General features: G+C 47.0%; 1 protein-coding gene across 9 annotated transcripts in view; it reads right to left on the reverse strand.

Annotated features, from left to right (window-relative positions):
* tacc2 (transforming, acidic coiled-coil containing protein 2) overlaps nucleotides 1–23,758 on the reverse strand; it is a 42,546-nt gene extending 18,788 nt beyond the window's left edge. For 4 of the 9 annotated variants that reach the window (XM_029520800.1, XM_029520803.1, XM_029520799.1 and 1 more), the window contains exons 1-8: nucleotides 23,666–23,758; nucleotides 22,108–22,252; nucleotides 21,329–21,397; nucleotides 17,279–17,523; nucleotides 16,645–16,740; nucleotides 9,006–15,113; nucleotides 7,618–8,160; nucleotides 3,771–4,067 (exon numbers count right to left, since the gene is read on the reverse strand). In XM_029520800.1, coding sequence (XP_029376660.1) covers nucleotides 3,771–4,067; nucleotides 7,618–8,160; nucleotides 9,006–15,113; nucleotides 16,645–16,740; nucleotides 17,279–17,523; nucleotides 21,329–21,397; nucleotides 22,108–22,140 — 7,391 coding nt within the window. In that variant the 5' untranslated portion in view covers nucleotides 22,141–22,252; nucleotides 23,666–23,758. Of the gene's footprint in view, nucleotides 1–3,770; nucleotides 4,068–7,617; nucleotides 8,161–9,005; nucleotides 15,114–16,644; nucleotides 16,741–17,278; nucleotides 17,524–20,309; nucleotides 20,648–21,328; nucleotides 21,398–22,107; nucleotides 22,253–23,665 lie in introns of those variants that run through there. The other 5 variants (XM_029520804.1, XM_029520802.1, XM_029520801.1 and 2 more) reach the window with 3 other exon arrangements.
* Between the last annotated feature and the right edge of the window lie 82 nt (nucleotides 23,759–23,840).

The following is a 23,840-nucleotide window of genomic DNA, read 5'->3' on the forward strand; positions in this document are numbered from 1 at the left end:
CACCGAAAATCACACTTCTAATAAAAGAAAGGAAATGAATTCAAATGCTTTATCACACAGAGACAAAGAGACAGGGACAATTCCTTTTTGTCATAATATCAGTGAATTAAAATAAATGAAAAGTGTCCCTGGCAGCAGACAGGAAAACCTTTTACCAGCACTCTCCCCAAACTGTGAATTGCTCCGGAAGAGCAGTAATTTTGCTTTGACAGACACAGAGAACGTGTCCTGTGGGATGGATATAAGAGCAGGAACAGTTTCTCCAAATTTCCCATTGATCGTCAAGGAGCAACGGGAAAAAAAGCCATCCTCCCCTCCCCCGGGTTGGAAATATGAGGAGAATAAATCTATTGTAGACTCATGGGAAAGTGAGGAAACGAGGGCTCACTACAACAGAGACTCCTGCTGCCCACAGCACATGAATTCACTGTGTGCGGGGTTCAGGTGTCGCACCTCTGCCCAATGAAATGTAATTGAAGAGCAAAGAAAAAAAAAAAGAAAAAAGATGCAACCTGACACCCTCCTTCAGAATGGGGGAGTGTTTGCATGTAAATATGAAGTCCATTAACTGCACACACACACAAAAAAGACCTCTGCTAAAGCAAAAATATTGATTACATGTGACCACCCAGACCGAGCCCACCCACCCACCTCATACCAGCTCAAAGATGTATCTAGGCCAGCAGTCCATGTTCAGTACAAGTTCCCATTCTATTGAATGACTGACACAAACATCCTCTTTTTTTCGCTGCTTTAAAATGAGGCCTCGCTCCGCAGTTTCAACTGTGGACCAAGGAAAATGGAAGGAATAAAAAATTCAGCAAAGTCAGGCACTGGAACAAATGTCTCTGGCAGTTTTTCTGAATGATTCATAATAGAGATCGAGATGAGAGAGACTCGCTGTGATCCACTTCCATAAATCCTACAAGACTTTTTTTTTTTTTTATATATAAATCATATTAAAACTAAAAGGGTTCAAGTCGTTATTAAAAAATATATTTAATCTCAGTTCAGAGTTAAATAGGTTTGTTGTTTTGTTTTGTTTTTCATTTTACTGCTGCCGTCAATCTCAGATTTATCAAACCTGCCGCGGATCTGCTGGCAGGAGGCTGAAGGGCTGAAGTGAAGCTTGGGTTATGATGGTTGTGCCAATTCAGGTTTCAGCGTGATCACAGGTCCAGTCTCAAAGATTGCCGCAGTATTCAATTCATTTTATAGGTTCTTACTCTGATGGGTTAGTCCAAAGACGTAAACGTGGGCCAATTGTTCACCCACTATGAGGGTGAGTGGTATTGATATTGGATGGATGGATGGTAAGGAAGAGACAATGTGTTTCTGATGAGCATAGCTTTTAAAAAAAAAAAAAAAAAAAGGGGGCAATGCAAGCTTTGTTGCTAAAATGAAACTGATAATGTGGATTTATGGGGTGTTTATAGTTTTATAATATAAGTATATATAAGTTGATATAAAAGCAGCGTATTTGTTAGACAGACTTTGTTGCTTTGTGAAAAACAGGCTTGAATGCTACAACAAGGGTGGAAACGCTCAGTGAGCAGCTCGGAAGCAGATTCTGGGGAATCCCGGGGTTCGGTATCTGTGCTGCTCCTGCGTTCACCCTGCTGTGCAGCTGCTGATCAGGCAGGTTTATGATTCTTTTTCATCTGCCAAGAAAAAGCTGCGCTGCTTCCAATCAGTTCAATAGCATGCCATCACTAATGGAATCAATATTCCCTAGAAGTGTTTGCGTAACTGCTACCTCCACATCACCTGAAGACATATTTGGAGATTCAGAGGTGTTCTCACATCTTTTGAGCTGTCAAAGGAAGCGACAAAAGCAAAAACGTGGCATCACCGGGGACAGCTAACCACTGAAGATCTGGTGAAACGAAGGCTTATCGGCTCGTTATCTCGGATGCAGAGTGTCACGGTCAAACAAGATAATGAAGAGAACACGTTTGTCATGAGGTGGCTGAGCTGGTGGGATATTGTAGCTTGGACGAAGCAGGGCCTGACATCTGGCTCCCTCTACAGTCTCAAACAGAAGGAGAACAGAACAGAGCTCTTAGTAAGGTCACAAATTAAGAGAGGAAGAGCTGACAGGCTTTGACGGTTTTTATGGGAATCCAAGCAAACAAAAGACTCTCAACTTTTTAAGTTGTCAGGGACTGTACACGACAGAAAGCATTCATTATGTTGAACAAATATTTGTAGAGAACGAGGGAAGCCACGTCTCTTTCTTCTTTTTTGGTTCACAGGAGGATTTAATTATTACTCTTGCTACTCTCAACTGAATAATTCAGAAAAAAGCACATTAAGTGTGATTTTCTCTGTGATCATGTTGTGTTGTGCCTGGAGCACCTTTGAGCTTCAGCAGGGACTGATTCATCATCAGTTTATGATCAGTAAAGATTAGAGCGCTTTCAAAAGAGACCTTCACACCGAAAACTATAGCAAATGGTGGAGCCTTTGTGTGTCTGCACAGTAACAGACCACGTTACTGAACTTGTCCTCCACTCCAGTGCTCTCAAAGATCATAAATAATATAACTGCATCATTCTCACCAAGCCCTCTCATAATTTCTGGCTTTTCCTGAACCCGCAAGCTGGTTAAAGACGAACCCCATCAAGGCCTGAGCAAAGAAGTGGAATTTTTCAAAGAAAACAATACGGTCTGCACAGACAAAAAGAGCTGCTATGGAGCAGGTGTGTCTGTCTGTGTCCATTCATGTGTGTACCAGGTAACTGCAGCTGGAGTGCACAATCAGGCTGGAAGCAAAACATGAAAAAAAAAAAGAAAGCTGGGAAGGTACCATCTGCTGGTGGTACAAAGCACTGCACTGCTAAAGTGGCTGAGTCATTCTCTCCTGTGGAATAAAAGTCCGTGAAATAAATAGCAAGGCAGAAAAAAGCCCTGCAGAGGGCTGTTAAGCGTCATAAGTGGGGAAACTGTACTGATGGCACAATAATGAACAGCATTTAAATGCAATCAGCATTAGGACTGTGAATGAAAATCATTGTGCTCTGGCCTGAAGGCGGCGAGGAAGTGCTGTACGTTATCCTCCAACAGATCCACATAAACATTTGACCTTCGTGCTTTTGCTGCGTCCGCCATTAACAAGCCACAATTATACAGCACACACATGAGTTTCCGTGACCACTAAGTTCATACATTAGCAAACCCTGTGTCCTTTGAGTTCATGTGGTAGACATACATAGCAATGTTAATCTGTCATTTTTAGAGTGGGATTTAAAAAAAAAAAAAAAAAAAAAAGGGAGGGGCGGGGGGGTTAGGGATATTTCACGGTGGCAATAAAGCTGCAGGATGTGTTGTCAGAATAATAATTCCACATTTATACAGATTTGCTTGTTCGCCTTCTGGCTGACAGGCAGACGGAACCATCATGAAGAGGTGCTGTTTCCCCGCCTGCTAAGCTCAGCTAAGCACCCGCCTGCCTGTCCCAGCTCCGTATTTTACAGTGAGGACCTGAATGGTAACTCGGAGCTCTGAGAATCTACTGCACACGTTAGTTCAATGAGACAGACGTCCATTTAATTCTGTAAGTCGAGCTGAACTGGGGTTGAAAGATTAAAGGCGTGGCTACTTTTCATGAAGGAGGCCTACGGGCCTCGTGCCATCCCTGAAAAAGAGCGCACACATGCATGCACATAAAACGTTTCAACGGCAGAAAGATGAAAGCTTCAGGAGAAATGGGGAATGATACTGCAGCAGGTTCAGGAACAGAAAGAGTCTGGTAGAGTTTGTGTTCATACCTTAAGGCAGGGTGACGGGGTGCAGAGGCGGGGCGGGGGTCCTCACAGTGGGAAGCAGGAGGTGCAGGAGGGGAGGATGCAGCTGGAGCTGGGGGAGGAGGAGGAGGAGGAGGAAGGTGTGGAGATGCAGGCGGGGTCGGTAGAAATTCAGGTGAATGCCTCTCCGGCGGTGTCGGAGGAGGAGTGGGGAACTCTGCGGTGTCGTGGAGGTGAGGAGTCGGGGCGGGTTGGAAAGCAAGAGGTGGCGGAGAGGCAGGGGGGCGGTCGCCTCTCTCTGACTGCTCAGCGAGGACGGGCCTGCAGGGGAAGGAACGCATAACATCAGACAGGCCGAGCGAAACCAGGCTGCACTTTGGGAAACCCGCCGAAGACACACACTCCACTACCCATGAACCACAAAGGGGCCTTACCTCAGATCGAGAAAGGACGGAGCGCTCTGCTCTATGCCTAAGCCGAGCAGTGACTTGAAAAATAAAATGCTCACTTCGACCATCCTAAGAACGCTTTCACATTTAAATAACACGAAAACGAAAAGGCCGCTCCACTCCTCCGTCCCTTTGCCCGACAGTCCATGTTTCTCTAACTCGCTCCCCTGCAGAGGAGTAGCCTATCTGAGGGTGTCTGGCTCTGTCATCAGAGGCCACCTGGTGGACTGGATTTGGCCCCAATCCAGGTCAGTCTTATCAGGAAGCAGTAGGCTCTCTAATCTGACGGGCAATGCGACGGACGCCCGTGCAGCTGTTCCCCACTTGGGGCATGCCTTCTGTTTAGCTCTAAAAATACCCCAGCAGCCTCTTCAACAACACCACTGTCAATAGCAGCACATTCAGAGCGCTGGAGCATCAGATCAGCTGTCTGCTGAGCTACACTTTCCAGACGTCTCTTCCAACCCAGCTCAGTTATTCTCCACCTCTCTCTTTCCAGTAAAGAACTTAATAACCTTTAATGAGGTTGTGTGCTTTTCTTAAGGGCGTTCAAGTTCTAGTTTACATCTAACGCAGGTCTGGCTCCTTCTGCTCTGGTCCATGACGGGTGCATGAGGAAGAAACATCCTACAATAACACACAATGCATTCTTATGTGATCCAATTTCTTTTATTACAAATGAGTAAGTGAGTGAGTTCAACCAGCCGCTACAACATGCCGCCATCTGCGGCCAAGTTGGCACATGCAGTCTGGAAATAGAAACGACCAAGTCACAACACAGTGTGAAGAAGCTGTCATAAGACTGAGTGCTGACTCCAAAGATGGACAGAGCGAAGAGACAATAAGATTAGTACTTCCTCTTTTCTGTGGAGTCAGCTTCAGCTGATCCACTCAGGTTAACAGCTGGATGACGATCTGTATGAGCTAACGCTGAATTTTTTTTACGTGACAGAGTGAATGCAACAAACTGGAGTGAGCACATGTGCTCTTTTTCAGCAACACGCCTCCTCACATCAGGAATTAACACCTGGTGGTTTCCTGTTGGCCACTGAGCAGCGTGCAGCTCATGAGCAGAGCTTAAAAATAAGTGCATCCAGATTTTACAAGACCGGTCTGGACATACGGATACAGAGCAGTCATTTTCTGCCATGGTCAAGATTATAAACCCAAAAGATGGATCTCATCTTTCATGACTCAGCACTAAAGAAACAAAAGTAACTTTGCCTGGATTGTAATCAAGCCACGCACACACAGACACACACACACTTGGCGTAATCTACAGGAAACAGCTGGATGCAGAAGGCAGAAAGTCCAGGCAGGGCGTCAAATGACAAACAGAGTCATTTTATAAACACACACACACTTTGGTTAATTGTTAGTATCTGTTACAAACACACATTTCATGAATTACCCACTGACTCGTTTCTGCCACCACTGATCAAATCATCATTTCAAGGCAGCACAGTGTGGTTAAATCCACGACAGACATCAGATTATCCATTTCATTTGAGCCAGCGAAGGCTTGTGAGACTACAATCGCCATGGCAACTAGTCTGTTTACAGTACAATGTGGGCTATCATACATCCGGCTTCACAGTCATTCCCTCACCGGCTTCTTCAGTCAAATGGGCACAATCTTTCAAATGAAAACTACTTATCCATACGGTCAATGTGTTTCTGACAAGGTTTTATGACCCGTGATTAAATCACATCCTCACTTCAAAAGTCAGCAATACAAACAAGTTCTTCAACTGCTTTACTGCTGCTGAGGACATTTCTCAATAACACAGAGGAAAGCAGCACAACATGCTCTAACCTGTTGCATTTTTCTTTTCAAGTTCACCACTTCTCAACCTCTCTTCTTCTATTCCACCTCCCGTCGGCCCCTCCCCTCCACCCATCTGGTGAGGTCACCGTGATAAGCACTGGTTACCTACAGACCATCTGCTGTATCCACCTGGAGGGGCTTAAAATACAAAAAGCCGCTGGAGAAACACGCCGGGAGGAAAAGAAACAAATAAAAAAAACAACAGGGCAGCTCTCTCTGGCCAACTCACCCGGACTTCTGCTGTGGTGGGATCCATCACATCCAATTCAGAGGGAGCTACAGAAAGTGATGGAAGCAACCCAACGCCAGTGACGGCTGTGCGTCCTGGTCCTTCCCTCAGCACATGAACCAGTCTTCCTCTGAACTCTGGCTTTTGTTCCACTCTGTCTGGTCCGTGTGAATGACTTCAGTGGGGCTGAGTGCCTGCCCAAATTCCTCCCACTACAGACTTTGGTTCACAAAGCCACACAGACTGAGCCGGACTGACAGTTAGGACGGCCTCTGGGGGGGGGAGGCGGGGATTTAAAAAAAAAAAAAAAAAAAAAAAAAAATCCCACATGTACACACACACACACACACACACAACACTGACCATACAGTCTACATTTCTGCCTCGGCCGCATATATGCAAGTGTAACTTTATCCATTGATGAAATAGTGGAAACAGCACCGTCATTCCTGCTCTGAACAAACCTTTATGTCCCCAGCAGCAGTGATGGGACAAGTGTTGTGACTGACAGGCAGCAAGTGCTGCTCTGGCATGTGGGATGGCTCCAGGGTGTGCAGCAAACGGCAGGAGAGAGTCAGGAGTGACTCCCCGTACTTTCACAACACATCCTCGTACGCGCGGTCAACGTTCCAGTGACATATGAAGCCAGAAAAATGGCATACGCGGAAAGTTGGTCTAGTGAGAGCTGTTAAGATGTCTTAACTCCACTGCATGCTGTTTTACAATGTGAGTTTAACTCAGTCAGGAGTTCCAACAACATGAAAGGTTCACTGCTACAACACAGACCGGTGCAAATCCGCAAGACTCCTGCAGATTTGTCTGATCAGACGCCATTTAACTGCCGCAGACAGCAGAAACCGTCCAGACGCCCTCAAAAACTACCGAAGGGACTCACTAAGATGCAGGGAAATCCATTTTAAACCTGTGTGAGGCAGGACAGTGTGGAAGTGGCTGAGCTCTAAAGCACATGGCGACCCACCCCAAGAGACACAATTTTTTTTTTACAAATAAGTTAGATGTAATAAAATGCATCTGAAGGATCACTGAAATGGAAATGCTATGATAGATTTTGGGAAAAATATCAGCTAAATCAAAATTATTCTGATGTCTGGTTTCCTTCTGAAAAAACAATCACTTGCTGCTCTTAACGGTAAAATGCCATTACCCGTGGATTTCATTGGTTTCCGGATTAAAAGAATGTGATGTTTTTTAATTTTTTTTACACTGAGAAAGAGCAGACTGTACAGAGAGACATTACTTCATCCACAAAGGTAAAGTTGGTGCTTCGCTGGAAACAGCAGATATCAAGTTCCAACCTTAACCATAAAACCAACGATCCATCAGGATGCTTTTACAGCCACTCACCTGCTGTCCTGGAGCTCCTCAGCAGCCTCCTGGACTGGTTCTGCTGCTGCAGGTCCCTCAGCTGGCTCCTCGGGTTTTTCCACCAGCTCCTCACTGATGAGCTCCTTCTCTGGTTCTTGGAGCTCTGGTGTCACCTTTGCTGGTTCTGGTTCTGGTTCTGGTTCTTCATTTCTCACTGGCGTTGGGGGCTTTATCAGCTCAGCTGGCTCCTCTACGGTTTCTGAAGAAGTTCCCGGCTCCCCTTTGGCACCTGGACGCTCTCCTGGACACTCCTGTTCTTCTTCTTTGGTGTGTTTGGTGGGTTCTTCTTTCCTGTTTTGAACTGGTTCAGAAAGCTCTGCAACCTGTTGCGTTGGTTCTGGGAGGACTTCTGATTTCTTCAAGGGTTGAGGAAGGTCCACCGGCTTCTTCAGTGGAAGACTTGTCTGTGCGATCTCTGCTGCCGGCTCCGGTGGTGGGATCTCGTCTTGTATCTGAGGAGCAGCTACCTCGTCAGTCGGAGTATGAAACTCTAACTGAGGAGACTCCAGAGAGGGAAGGGCTCTGGAAAAACAATACAAGAGAGGAAGGGGGGTTGGTGGTTGTTTAGTCTACAACGTATGCACAATGAATGACGAATGACAAATGACAGATGTGTGTGGTGGCTTGAGTCCTACAAGAAGGTATGTGTGTTTTCCAAAGTACTGCAGGAACATGTGTGTGTTGTTGTTGTTGTTGTTGTTGTTGCTGTTGTTGTGACATTGTGCTGAGCATTGTGCTTTGTGCGAGAAAGGGCTCATTCTTGCCCCGGCGCACAGGGACGATGTCCCAGCTGATGTCACCCTTTGAATATAAAGGACCACATTACTTCCATTAGACCTCAACAGGCGCAGCCATGTGACCCGAGCTCGAGTCAACACAAAGTGCAGCTCTGTGTTTACCTCATTCATATTCATTGTCACACAGCTCTCTGTAATATCACTCCAAACAAGGGCTGAACATGGTTTTACTGGAGTGCTACGTTGGAAGAAGAAAAAAATCATGAATACTAAACGACAAGTAAATACATCATAGATTTATGAACCGCTAAAATATGACGGCAAATAAAAATATGCATCTACACAGTTCCTCGGTTTTCCCCTCGTCACGGTTGAGGCTGGTGACACAAACCCCAAACGTATTATGCAGGACTAACTTTCTGTTTGTTATGAACTCGGAGCAGATGGCATTAACACGCTTCGTTAAGATGAAGACTACATGAAGACTCCACTGGCCTTTCAGTCACAATGAAAGGCATTTATTTACCATTAAAACACTGTGGTCTTGTGTATGTGTGCGTGTTTGTGTGTCTCCTATTCTTAAGGCATTTGGCTCATATGATAACTTCCACCTCATGCTCTTGTGTTTACCTCGAGCTCTCCGCCATCTTCCCTTGTTCGCCCTGCGACTGGGATGCGGCCTCTTTTAGGGCCTGTATCCAGTTTGTTTCCGGCTCCTGGGCTGCTGGTCCAGGAGCCGGACTACCAAACACATCAGCAGCTGCTGGCGCCGGTGGTCCGACGGGGGAGGATGGGGAGGGAGGAGCTGGAGCTGGAGCGATTGATTTCCTGTCACCGTGGGAATCTGCGACTATGGGGTGTAATACAACAACATCTTGTGGCTTTGACGGCGACGCCTGATCGTGCGGCTTCTCCAGCGCTGCTACATCTACTGGGAGATTTGACATAGTAACCCCGTCTGTTGCATCACTGTCACTTTCTGCTGCCTTTAACTGAGCAACAGTTGTCTCAGTGCCATGAAGTGTCGATCCACTTTCTCCTCCTTTTGTGTTTAGAGTTTGATTTATGGCTCCCTGGTTTTCTGCAGTTTCATTGTTTATGGCTTTTAGCTCACTTTGTCCCTTCTCCTGGCTGCTGCTGCCTTTCTTCTCGTCTAAAGCTGCCTCGCCCTCTCTTGTGATCTCCTCTACATCAGAGCCTTTTATGGGTGTTTGAACTGCCGGGTCGCTTTGTGTGGCCGAGGTTTTATTGGGGCTTTTTAGCTCAAGAGGCTCGCACACTGTATCCAGAATTTCACACTCCTCAGTGTCACTACTGCTGCCTTTCACAGCGCTAAAATCCTTTGCCACAGTCTCTGATTGCCCAACAGGATCAGCCAGTGCACTGGATGTTTCTGCATGAATTTCTTCATGACTATTTGTGCTGACCTTTGATGCAACAGCGATTTGGGAAGGTGAAGTCTCATGTTCCTGTGATGCCGACTCAACAGACGCAGCAGTGTTCGTTGATGTCACTGTCTCGCCGTGTCGGTCTTGACATGCAGCTGACAGATAGCTTTTTTGCTGATCTTTACCGCCCATGTCGCTCGCAAACTCAGTGCCAGGCTTTAAATTTGCATCAGTACTGACAAACCCGACCCCGGGGCTTTTATTCTCATCCCTCGCCTGTCCTGTCTCTCCTAAATGTGAGCTAGATGTTCCTATCACTGTATCAGCTGAGGCGTTTCTCTCAGCAGCACTTCCAGTCTCATTTAAATCATCACCGGCCTGAGACGGCAAATAAACCCTGTCAGCACATTTCATGGCTCGGCCTGCCTCTCTGTCTTCTTCTTCCAGACCTGTCGTTCGTTCATTTCCTCCACCGTCATCACGTGTCACCTCATTCCCGCTTCCTGACAGACGTGAAGCCTCAGCAGCGCCGCCCCCTCCCTCTGCTACCCCTTTCACCCCTGGAACTTGCTCTGGGCTCTTTTCTGCCCCCTCCAGACTGACACCTAACAGCTCCTCTGTGGGATGTCTGGATTCCAGACACTGCTGCTGCTGCTGCTGCTGCTGCTGCTGCTGTTGTTGCTCCTGTTGCTGAGCAAAACAATTTGGATCCGGTGTGGACAGGGATTGGCCGAGAGCTACGCTCAGATCTTGTGCCGTGTGGCTGTCGGAGCTGCGCTCCAGTGTTGCTGTTGGAGTTTGGCTCAAACTCTGATCATAAACAGTCTCTGGTTCAATACCTGACTTGAGTTCAGTCTCCTCAGATGACCCTGCAGGTCTGTGGGGAAATAAAGAGGAAGTCTCGGTTTGAGATGCAATCTCGCCCATCCTCTCTCCTGCCTCCTCTATAGCCCCGACTGCTGATTCACTCATTTCAACTTTATGTTTATGTGGCAACTGCGATTGGTCCCCAATTTCCCAGATGGCCTTTTTATCTGGCCCATTACTCTGAGGTGGTGTAATGCTCATCCTTCCTGCCTGTAGCTCGCGGCTGATGGCTCCTTTCTTTTCCTCATCCATTGTTTCTTTCACTCCTTTTTTCACATCCTCTTCAAACAATGTGGAGCCCTGAACTCCCATTTTCTGTTTCTCCGTCATCTTCTCTCTTTTGATTTCGTCAAAAGCCCCATTGGTAGTCAGGTCAGAACTGAGTGGGAAGCTAACATTTATGAGGCCATCACTCATGGATGTTTCACAAACAGCAGGTTTAATGGCACTATAGGCTGGCTCAGGTTGAGGCAGGGAAATTGCATCGGATTCATCGTTTTTGGGAGCGCCCACCACAGTAGGATGCTGATTTTCCTCTTGTGAGAACAGAATATTTTCATCCTGATCTGCAGCTTTCTTGAGCTCGGTGACTGACTCCTTAGCATAATTTCTCTCCTCCAGTTTTGGATCAGTCTCATCCGCTTTGACGCTGACATCAAGGAGCCTTGGGTCCTGCGCTGAAGATGTCTGAGACATTTCTGCACTCCTGTTGCCGTTCACCTCTCTGCAGACCTCGGTGCTGTCACCATCAGTAATGAGCTCCAAGTGATTCAACAGTGGCCCAGGAGGTCGGAGTGCTAAAGTAGGCTTACTGGTGCCATTCTCGATTTCAGGAATTGACTGGTCAGAGGCCATCACTTCTGAAGTCATTGACTCCTCCTTTGTCTGATTGGCAGATTGAATTTTTGACTCAGGCTCTTCGTCAGCTTTAATGAGACCCGTGCTAACTATTCCACAAGGGGGTATTTCATCTAAGTGGGTGGGATGCTGATAACTTAGGTCAATGGTCTTCGTCTGAAGAGGAGCTGTGCAGGTCAAGTCGACAGTTTCCCGTTTCGAAATGAGGCTGAGGTCAGAAGGAAGCTGCCCAACATCATTTAAAGGCTGGAGGGTGACATCATCAGCTGGAAGCACAGAGTGCGAAGACGGAAGATACTGGTAACCTCTGACACTTAAAGATGGCTCCTCAGGCTGGACAGGCTTGGCCGAGCCTGTCGACGCGGCATTGAGCTTATTTACATCTTCTTCCTTTAACAAACGCAGATTTATGAGTCCCTTCTCTGTTTCTGCCTCTTCCTGCTTTGCTGTTACTCGGTCACCTCTTTGTAAAAGGCCAAAACTGTTTTCATCACTGGTCAGATTCTCCTCTCCAGGACTTGGAAGCTGTTTCATGAAGGCCTCGGTCACCGGCTCTGAATCAACAGTGTTCATCTCCAGGTTACTTGACTGACCTGCATCAATGCTCTCCTTGGTCTTCAAATCTGCGTTATCCGACTGGACATCTTTCTGTGGCGTTAGGAGGTCAGCTGCGTTCTGTTTTGCTGGTTCAGCCTTGGTAGGAGCTGCATTTGGTGGGATTTCTGGCTTCTTCGGATTAAGGAAGTCGGTGAAGATGTAGCTGGCCTCAACAACGGGATGATGCAAACTCTCATGGACGGTCAGCGGAGGCAAAGAGGCGCAGTCCATCGTCGGCACCGGCCTGTTCCTGAGAGCCACAGAGATTTCGCCCTCTCCCTTCACAGTGTCTGCAAAGTGAACTCTGCCGCTGCCTCCCTTGCTGCCACACACATACACATCCACTCCAGACATAGTGGGACTGCCACTGTTGCTCCGAGCCTGAGCCTGAACCTGGATCCCAGCGGCACTTTGGGCTGTCCCGGCTTCTGCTGTGCAACTTTCAGGCTGGACTTTTTGATTGTTGCTCACTTCCTGCTCGACCTGGATTAGCGGCGAGGAAGTCGAAGGCTGAGGTTTGATTAAAGGCAGTGAGATTTGTCCGTAGTTGTTCTCCCTCGTTGTGATGGATGGCTCCTCAGAAGCGCATCCCAAAGATGGTGCCTCCTCTGGAATCAGATCCAGTTTGAGATCAGCGCTTTTCCCTCCGTGGGTGTTGCTGGAGCTCTGCTCAGGGTGAGCGGAGAGAGGTGAATTTGCTGCGCCATGCTGCTCCCGGCTGGCGTGAGGGAGACGGTCCTGCTCAGTGCTGATGCTTCCAGTGATGGTAGCAAACGACTCACTCCGGCTCTGTGACTTCAGCTGTGACTCGGCAACATCAGTGGGCGGACACGTCTCAGTCTCAGCTGATGACACCCCGCTAACAGAGCCTTCTGGATGGCTGAATGAACTGTGTTCTCGAGCCAGCCTCCCTCTCTCTCCTACCTCCTCTCCTCCTCCTCCTCCTCCTCCCTCTCTCGCTCTCTCCAATCCCACAGCACTGTGAGCCTGACAATCAGGACCAGTGAGTAGCCCAGGGGGAGAAGTATTGATATATGCTTCTGACCAGAGCGGCTCCTTTTCTCTGCCTCCCTCCCCAGCCGGCGAGATCTCTGTGTTTGCACTGTGAACACTTGTGTCTCCCTGTGCCTTCGTTTCAGCCTCAGTTGCCGAGTTGTGTGGCATTTTGCTGCTGCAGCTTTTCTCAGGCGAAGCTTGTCCCTCTTTGGCCGAGAACGCAAGAGAGCAATCTGCCTGTGAGCAGATTAATGAGAGCTGGGGGGAGCCGTTCAGGACTCCTTCTTTCTCTGCATCCGCAGAACTGAGGCACTTTATTCCTCCCGAAGCTTTCTCTCCTTCTGCTTCTTCCCTCTCTTCAATTTCTACAGCAGCTACTCCCTCCACTGAAACACACCTCACGCTTTCTCCCTCTCCGCTGCTTTCTTTCACTTCTGGCATCGTGGGCGTTGTCAGTGGCAACGCAGCAACCACCACCAAAGCCTCCTCAAGGGCGCTCGCCGCACAACTCTCACCCACACAAGTTTGGCCGTTGGTGAGTGGGCTGAGACTCTCCTGCGTTAGCTGCTGAGCTGCTGCCTCTGTGGTAACTGAAGCCTCCTGTGTTAGTGCATCTGATCTTTTATCAGCAGAAGCAGGTGGATTGATAACTGCAGCTCGGACACATGTCGCGGGCGTATTTTGGTCGCTGATGACATCTCTGGTTGGGTTCTCGTCTGAGCTCTGATTCACCCCACGTGGGGCATTTGTCCGGCTGTGGCTGTCTGATTGATGAGGCCCCTGTGTGGGGGCCCGGCTGGACGCAGGTGAACAGACAGAGGCCGTAAGATGATCCTGCCCGTCATGTGAGGATGATGGCGGGGAGCTGGAGCGGCGCTTTCCCGCGGGACTCAGCTGTCGTTTACAATCAAAGCCATTATCAGGCTGTTCCCCACAAATCACTGCCTGAGCGTCCGCCTGCGATGCTGACTGTACATTTGTCTCTGAGTCTGCATTAACGGCTGCACCTACGGGTGACGCAGCCTGTAGATCACTTTCAGACTGTGCTGCTGTCTTCTCTTTGTGTGAAGCCTCTTCTTTCTTCTCCAGCTTCTTCTTTCTCTTCTGTTTCTTTTTCTCCCTCCTCTTTGACTCTTTACCCTGGCCGGCCTGTCGGTCACTTGTTGAATCGGTCTGTTTGTCTGTTTGCTGGCCTAATTCTGTCCGTGCTTCTGATTGTGACTTGACTGAACATGAATCTTCATCTTTTAGCTGAAGATGACTGCACCCTGGTGCTTTAGAAACATTAATGCTGCCCTCATCGCTATAGTTTTCTTTCTTTGTGTCTGCAGTCTCTGTTTTTGCCTCTTCGCCTTTGTCCCTAATCACCGTATTACAATCTTGACTGCTGTTTTCCTCAGTGGCTGCGTTAGACTCATCATGTTCCTCTCTCAGATTGTCACTCTGCTCCGTGAACGCAGCATCATTCGAGGTTTCTTTAACTGAATCTATGTTGTTTGTTGGAGTCTCTAATTGTGTGTGCAGGGGTGTTTCCTTCTGCTCATCTATCCCTGTCTCTTTTTCTGGCTTCATCTCTGGACATTCATCCAGATTCTGTGTTGTTTCTATCTCACCCTCCGTCTCGGCTGCACTATTTCCGAGAATGTAATTCCTGAAACTAAACACGACTGTATCTTTCTGACAGTTTGCTGCCTCACTGTTTCCATGTGTACTCCTGTTTCCATGGTCCCCGTTGCTACGTCTTGGCTGGCCAACCACTGGAGTTTGTGACAATGAGTCACTGGACTTATTATCGTTTTCGGTGTTCTTCCCAACATCATGAGCCACCTCCTGCGTGTTGCGTTGCTGCTCTGTGGGGGTAAGAATCCCCAGCGAGGCCATCTGCTCCTCACATTCCTGGAAAGCCTCTTGGAGCTCACGGTCTATGAGCCCCAGTGGGTTAGGGCTGGGGGGTCTAACGCCCCGGCAAGGTGCGACGGCAGGCCCAGCTGGGGGCCAGGCATCTGTAAGAACTGGGTCACCATCATGAGGCCTGAGACGAGGGTAGGGTGACAGAGGAAAGGAGTTAGGCCTGGCAGGCAGACAGCTGGTCATTCCACGGTGCCACAGGCCGCTGCTGTTGGCAGAGCGGAGACCCGTGCTCTCACACAGCACTCACACAACTGTGCTCAGCATGCCTATTCTGAGATATGCAGACATGGTCTCAGCTGTTTCCAAGCATATGGTTGTTAATGAACATGCAAGTCCGTTCATACAAGCCAAAACACAAGGCTTCCTCAGAGACCTACGCAGGTTTCCGACTTACTGCAAACTCCCAAAACAATGATAGTGGAGGTGACAACCAGAATGTCTACTTTTACCAAGCTTAAGCAACAAAAGTCATTTATTATAGGTGAAATTGTTTGATTGATGAAGGATGGCTTGATGTGTGTGCTGTGATTGTCTCTACACATTAATGTCTTCTTTTTTTATCTTAATGCTAAAAAAAAAAAAAAAAAAAAAAAACTAATTTTATGTGAAAGATAGTGGGTGTTAAACATGTTGTGAGAATAATTTAAGCCTTAAAAACATCAGAGCAGTGACATTGCACCATGCACTGTTAACGTCATGATGCCAGAGTGCCTGGAATAAATAAATGGCTTTAACAATGGGGCTTAGCTTTTCACCTTCCAGCTGAGTCACTGCTTGGCCATTAGCTTGCAGCGCAGGAAAGGCGTCTGGGGTGATATTAACCTTTAAGTGTATAGATCCATCATAATTATTGAGTTTCCTGCTCTCCTTCTCCTACACCACCAGCTGTGATTCAGAAATCAGCTCCACATCTGTTTCCCTAACGCATGCAACAACCACCAGCAATGTGCAGATAGAAATAAAAAAGAAATCTGGTTATAAACATCTGTTAATAAGTGCCACTGCATGTGGTTGGCAAACAGGAGCCTCATGTGACTGCTCCATAAAGGCTCTGTCATTTCCTTGAAGCACAACTTCCCTCACACAAGTCTGATACACTAACTCCTTTGGCACTCCTGTAAACAGGCGGCGCTGGAAGACAGACTGAAGTTTTTACAGCTGGCAGGTTTTTTGCCACGCTGCTGGCTGTTACCTGTCTTATCTACCTGAGGTGGAAAAAAGCAGGTGCTTCTCATTGTGTTACATTTTAGGACAGCGTGAGCTTTGTTTATTTGTCCTCCTGTCTCCTGTCTCTGAAATTTTATCTGTACAGTGAAAGTTTTCACAAGCCTGGACTTAAATCCGTAGATTTACACAACAAGCAATTAAACTGCAGTGAGTCAGGATGCCAGGAGCAGATTAGCTTCAGCGCTCAGACAGAAAACAGAACCACAGGCCAAACACAGATAATTCACCCGAGAAAGGAACAAAACGAAAGCACCACAACTCAAGACATGCCTGCTCAGACAGACAACAACCAAACGCAGCCAAGTCCGAGTCTGAGTTAGAAGCAGTCGATCATCACATCAGGCTTTTGTTCCACTCCATGCTCGTTGATTTTAATTTTATTGAGGAATCAGCCGCCTCCAGACCAGGCTGAGTCCTCGTGGTACCTTTGGTCTAGAAGCACCAGAGGTGGACTGACTTCCATGTGATGCTGCAGACCCCTCAGCAGGGCGTTCCCCTGCTCACCTGAGCGAGTCTGCGCTCTGTGCACATTGACACATAACGCAACAAATCAAAATCTATTCACTGACAGTCACAGAACAAACAAAACAAGACGCACAACGCCTCATCAAATAGTTTTGCAGTGACAATAGGACACGTTATTGACAGTAAACCTGAATCTTCCTGCTTGACTTAACTGTGAGTGGGCCAGTTCTGGCTAGAAGCCAGAAATTCAAATACAAACTCAACTTTTCATCAGATGCTGGATTCACAAGAAGAAGCTGATTGAGATAGTTTTTGTTTGTTTGTTTTTTTTAAAGACTTTAAAAGTGGTTAAGCTGCAAAGTGGCTGGAAACCAGAGAATCCAATAAGACACATCTGTTTTTGTCTCCCTGCCGTAATTTTTCTTTTCAGGCAGCAGACAAGGAAAGCAAACAAGTTAAGTGATTTGGATGAATCAAAACTGTAAACTGTAAATCATTTGTGGTGCCATTATCTTGTGGTTTCACCTGCACAGTTGTGTATGCAGTTGTATAATTTTGCGCGTGTGTGGATGTGTGTATAACCCCTTCACTTACCCCAGCGAGGACTCCCAGATGTTGAGCTCACTGCTGAAGTCTAAACTGGGCAGTAGGTCGTGGGGAAACTCCAGCTCCTCCTTGTCTTCCTGGGTTCCAGCTGCACCTCCGCTCTCCTCCACCCCTGTGATGACCGGGATGTCCAGGAGCAGCGGCGGAGACAGCGGGGGCTGCTGGGCTGCCGAGGATTCGGACAGCAGCGCTCTGTCGTCCCTCTGGGTCAGGTCCTCGGCTCGAGCGTCGGCCTGCGAGACGAGAAAACACAGTGAGCCAGATGTTGGAGCGCCTGCTGCACTGCGCATGATGGAGTGTGTAACATCTTGGCAAAATTACTCCACCCATGTTTCAACTATTAAGTAAATTATTATTTGCATACTACAAATAAGTCATACAGACTCAACTGCGCTCCTTTCTTGTCCTCTTATTTAAATTTCTGAATTGTTTCTAGCATATAACCCTGAAAGTTAGTGAATAAAACTTCAGATCTGTAGCTTTGTTTGGACTTGGACCATTGGGCATCACATAAGTACTACAATGAAGTGGAAAAGTACCTAGTTGGATCTATTTCCACCTTAAAAACACCTCAGGCGTGTCTCCTCCAGCTGCATTTAAACCTTTTTACCCAGCAATTATAAACAAAATCGTTACGGACAAACAAGTCCTGCCAGACAACTACAATCAGACATGCGGTTTAATAAATATTCAGAGCACTTTCCGCCCTCTAGTATTTCCTCTATTTTAAATTTGTTCAATAATTTTACTTTAAATTTTGGTAGATTAATATTGGGTCACAGAAAGGAACATGATTTTTAGTAAATATAATTTCAATGAAAAACAGTCAATCATAAAAAGGGTGTTATGAATTATGAGGTCCCCTGTATAACTCCAGGAAAATAAATAAAAGCAGTCTGTTCTTTCTCCTGTATTATTTTAATCCGGCTCTTTTTTCATCTGCAGGAATTATCCCTGTTATAAAAGAAACATGAAGTGTTGGTTATGGCGCAGAGTCAAACTGAACCACACTGGAAATCAAACATTGCTGCAGCCTTGTGGCAGAGAGAGTGAAATGTGCCTTGTTCTTTGGTTGGTCAACTATTAATCCTGATGAATGTTTAATTCACCTCCATCACTTTATGTTGTCATAATTTCTTTTATCACAATATGTGATGAAAATCATCCCCAACCAATTATGTGTGAATAACTCAGATTAACCTCAGCCGGTCACTTTTCTAAACACAAATCATGACTTCACCTCTTATGAAATTTTCATCTGTTTTCCTTTCAGACTGTCTGAATCCCATAACACACCACAACACTTAGCTGTGTCATCATGTAGCTCACGACACAAAACATTCAACCACAGACACGATGGAATTCAACCCCCCTGTTGATCAGTTAACAGGTTTCAGTTCACTCTGTAAAGTCATTCAGATTAAAACAGCCGTACGTTCAGGTGCAGGGAAGCACATCTGCAGAAGTGCAGATATGAGGCAGAGCTTTTGACATCTATAACATCTGGAGTGTGTGTGTGAGCTGTTTGTTCCTGAGAGAGGCTGTTTTTCGGTAAATCAGTGCAGATTGATATAACACGGCTGTGGCTGCGCGCTCCATCAAGAGCCTGCTGAAATTCAGAGCTGGCTGTGTTCATTCATTATTTATAGGCCAGTAGTAGACAGAATGGCTGCACACAAGAAGAGCTGATTGTGATGGCAAGCGGATGTGATGCTTGACATACAAAATGCTTTTTTTTTTTTTTTTTTTAGACAAACACATGTTTTGCTTTTTTCCTCTTATATTTTGTTGTCATTATTTTGCATTTAAATATTTTCAAGACAAATTTGCATCATGTGGATCAAATTTAAAAGATCAAAGTTCCCCAAAAGGTCACCTCCAACTCTTGTTTCACCTGAACAAACCATGTGTGTGTGAGGAACAGGGAGACTCAGTCCTCACCTGTGTCACCACTACAAAGAGCTTCTTTTGTGCTACACATTCAGCACAAATGCAGAAACCTCTTTGCTCTCCTACAAACACTCTCACGCAATCTCAAAACCAACACACACCACAAATCTTGACTCGGACATCCAAACTGAAAAAAAGAAAAAGAAAAATGTTGGCCCCTTGCGTGCAGCCTTCATCTACCCATCTGTAAAGCACAAACCCACAATAAGTTATTTTTGAAAGTTCTATTTTACACAACGGCCTTCAAAAGAAACCTGCCGACACATTTGGTAGCAGAAAGAAAAAAGAAACATAAAACATTTAAGAAGCTCGGAGAGAAAGAAACCTGCATGTAAGTGTCACTGTGTACGGCTGTGATCTGCTTCCTGCTCTCAATTTCTTTTTTTTTTTTAATTGTTGCATAATTACCCTAAAAACAATAAACCTTCCACACCCCAGCAGTCACGCACACAGAGATAAAGCCGGTTGTATCACACGATGGTTGTATGTTGACGCAGGTCGGGTTTCCTGTTTCCTGCCATCTCTCACCTTGTCAAACTGGAGAGTGCTAAGGTGTGATGAGCGTGGCGTGACGATAAAAACACACAAATGTCCCCACCGATGGCCACTACGGAAAGTTCACTCAAGTTCAACGTGTGGCCCAAGAGCCCATTTATTGATCACTAGCCCTTTAAAAGGTCAGTGGGAAGGAGATGGTGGGGGGTCCATTGTTAAACCATGTGGAAGTGAGCACCCTTCCAAAGAATAAAAAACCCAGAAAGCTTGTCTGCTATTAATTAACCTTCAGAAACACAACAGAAACTGAGGCTGCCTGGAAACTGTCAGTGAGTAATGCTGACTGTTAATTGAATGTGTCAGTATCCATGTGCTAACAAAGCTGTAATGCCTCAAACATGACTGCTGTAAACAGAGGGAGGACTGCCAGCCCCCCCCTACACACACACACACACACACACACACACACACACACACACACACACACACACACACACACTTCCACTCCCCTCTCTATTCTGTGTAAAATAACACACATATAAGTTTCATCCCACCATCTGTGTGCTGCACTTACCCAGCAGTGAGCTCCACTGAGCTGAAGGTGACTCCCCCTGTGCACTGCAGCTCCTCTCCTGCCCCCCCCCCCTCTTTGCTTCTTCAGAGTGCAGGCAGCCTCTGTGTTTTGAAGGAGGCAGCCTCTGACACAAACATGCTGCAACACATGCTGCTGACGCTCCTCTTCCTCTCCTGTACTGACTCAGCTGAGTTCCTCCTCCTCCTGTCCTCTCCTCTGCCGCTCCCCTGTTAAATTTCCATCAACCACCTCTGTGTCTTGCAGAGTGTGAGCGTGTGTGTGTGGAATCTAGAAACACAACCACTATCACTCACACACACACACACACACACACACACACACACTCTCTGGCTGGCATGCACAGTCCTGACTGCTGAGACTAACTGTCTTGACTGGGCTGGCCACAGGGAAGTGCCGGCAAATCTCCTCCCCCTCTCCTGCAAACTCTTTCCACTCAGCTCTACCCTCCCTGTCCCCTCCCCCTTCGCCTCCTCTATCTCCCTTCTTTTCTTTCCTCAGTCCTTCCCTATCCACCTCTGCTCCACTACCTCCCTCCCTCCGCCATGCCTTCCTGGCTGGGTGCACTAACTGGCTGACACTACCTCTGCAGGTGAATGCTGGGAAATAGGCCAAGGGTCGGGGCTGCAGTGACCCCCCTCGGAGAGGATCAGGTTACACTGAAGGAGGCTTCGGTTACATGCACATTGAGACAAACAACATCCTCCTGCAGCATTAAAGCACCTCTCTCATCCAACTCTGACATCATCACGGCCCCCCCCACCCCGTCCCCGTGGTGGACCAGGTGGACCTGACAGCTCCAACACACCACGTCAACACCCAGTTTTACTTTTAGATAAGCTCACCAGAGGTCACACAATCAACATCACGTCACTTTCTGCTGTTTGTTTCTTATTTTTATCTCCTCTTCAGAAACCAACACAAGAATCCGACTGGCGTGTTAGTGTTCTGTAAAAAAAAAAAAAAAACTCTTCACACACACATTCACTCAGATGTTGTACCTGCGAGGAATCATTTTGATGTCCCTGTGGTGGATACAGAACAACACTTTCTGGAGAGCCCTCTTCTGGCTGCAATGTGGAACGACAGAGTTCAACAGCAGATATTTTCTGGTTAAATTCCTCCTGTGCATTAAGTGGATACCTGCAGTGGTATGCACCTAATGAACTGTACACAAGTCACTCATTGTATTTTGAGGCAAAAGCAGAAAAGTTAAAGCTCATTCTGCAAAGACAGCCACTGTGCTCTGCTGTGGACGGTCTGTAAAGTCTACGGGCTCATGAGACAAATGTTTATGTTAATCCTATTAAAGTAATCCTGAATTCCACTGCTGCAGTCACATGTGTAAAGTACTGCTCTCCTACACTTAGACATAAGATGCAAAAAGAAAAGAAAAAAGATTCTTCAAACGAGATAATTGCAGCAGTATCTCCACATGCAGACTGGAGGCAAACATAATGAGCATCCAGGCAGATTCATGGATATCAGTGTGGAGCAGTGGAAGCACATCATGCCATAAAACACACAACGCTGATGTCTGCTCTACACGTTAATCATGAAAAAGAGAACAAAGTATGTTCAATCCAAATGCTTATTAGACAAGCCTCAATTAAACGCAGGAATGTACACAAAGTCTATAGCTCCCATGTGTTTTACTGAAGCCAGCAGTTTGTAATCATGCGAGTAAGTGTTAGTTTTGTTAGTCTCCCGTGCATTAAGGAGTTTAAGGGATGTACAGCGTAGCTAACTGGGGGGGGGGCCCAGCCAAGCTCGGCCTTACCAGCTCCTCAGGCGTGCTGCCTTCGTTCCCCATGACTCAGCCACCTGCGGGGGGCCACAACCGCCCCTCACATCAGCTGGCTGAAAGACACCAGCACAGAAGGAGCGTCAGCAGTCAGCCGTCCCCAATGCTGAACAAAGAGAGACTGGGGGAGAGACGGGCAGAGTGATTAGGGGGGCCGCGGTCCCTCAGTCGTCACAGACTCACGCTTCCCAGGATTACAGGTTGCACTAGTGGGGAGAGAGAATAGTAAGTGCGGGTGTAGTTTTAGAGATTAGGGAGCTGTGAAGCAAGACCGGCCCCCTCCTCTCAGGACCAAAGTGCAGACTTTGCCCTCACTGATGGGGGGCTTAAGAGCAACGGCAACAACAGCATCTTCACTGACATAATAACTAACGTCATTTTAGTGGATTCTGCAGACTGCTTTGACTCCTGCATGACCAGCAGCCCCCACCTCCACCCTCCGATCTACGCATGCAGCTTGTCACTTTGTACTTTTGGATGTGACTTTAGCACACTGACACTGAGGCTGGGTAATCCCCGTCAATTAATCCTTTTGGGGGGGGGGATGGGGGGTGGGTCTGTTATTGAACTTAGGGTTGGATCAAGGCAGCTAAAATCAATCCAGTTTGTCATCTGTGTGTGTATTTTCTAAAGACGTGTTGTTTAGTTAAAAAGAAAAAAGGAAGCTGCAGCTTTGACAGCCCTATCAGCGACGGCCATCTTCCTGCCCCTCGGTGGGGCGCAGCAGAGAGCAACTGAGCCGTAAACATCCAGGTCCATGCAAAGGCTGTACGACCGAAGGGACTGCGTTTAGCCAGAAAGCACTGACCTGAATTAGCAAGACTTAAATAAAGAGACGAATCCGGTCCACTGCAATCAGATTTAGTTCCAGACTTGTGCACAATTTGTCACTCACACTTCATTGACCATCAAGAACATTCTAGTTATTGACCACACATGGAAACAAATGTGTTTTTCCTCTTGTATTCTGTCGTATGGACGCTCATCACCGGTGGACGCCTGCTTGCTATTTGTGTGAATGGAGTGTAATTTCAGCCTGCACGCCGTGGACAAGTGTGCACTTTAACTGGCAGCACCTAAAGCACAGGGGCAAATCATATGATTAGACTGCTGCCAGGTCTCTTCTCACCTTGTCATCAGCCCGTCCATCACTCAACATGATCCATCTTTTAAGCCCCTGTGGTTTGGATGAACACTGAGTCTTTGATCAGACACCTACAGTATGAGGTTACTGTTTCCTGCCCGGGGTCTGACCCCTGCACCGGCACAAGAAGCCAACAAGAACAAAACCTCCAAGCTAACCTGAATACTGCTTTTCTAATGTCATTTTTTAATAGTAGACCAAAGACAGAGGGTGAACGAATTGGGATGTAGTTTTGTAGTGAATACACTGACATCATCTCATTACAATAACACAAAAACATTGAAATGCCAATGCAAGTTCTAACAATCACAAGTTGACTCTCCATCTGAAAGACAACAGCAAAGCCAAGAAATAACCAAAAATCTGTGCTGCAGCTCACAAACTACTCACCACTGCAGAGGCTTTTCCTACTCAGGGTCTGCTTCAAGCTTCAGACAAACCCCCTTCAAACTGTTTACGGTTAGACTCAAGGCCAACGTTTGTTTCTGTCCTCTCTCCTGAGGAGCCCCGCTCTCTCTGTTGCTATTTTTTGCATTGCACGTTGAGGGGACAGGACAGGACGGAG

The sequence above is a fragment of the Echeneis naucrates genome, chromosome 15 (assembly GCF_900963305.1).
Source record: "Echeneis naucrates chromosome 15, fEcheNa1.1, whole genome shotgun sequence".
NCBI lineage: Eukaryota > Metazoa > Chordata > Actinopteri > Carangiformes > Echeneidae > Echeneis > Echeneis naucrates.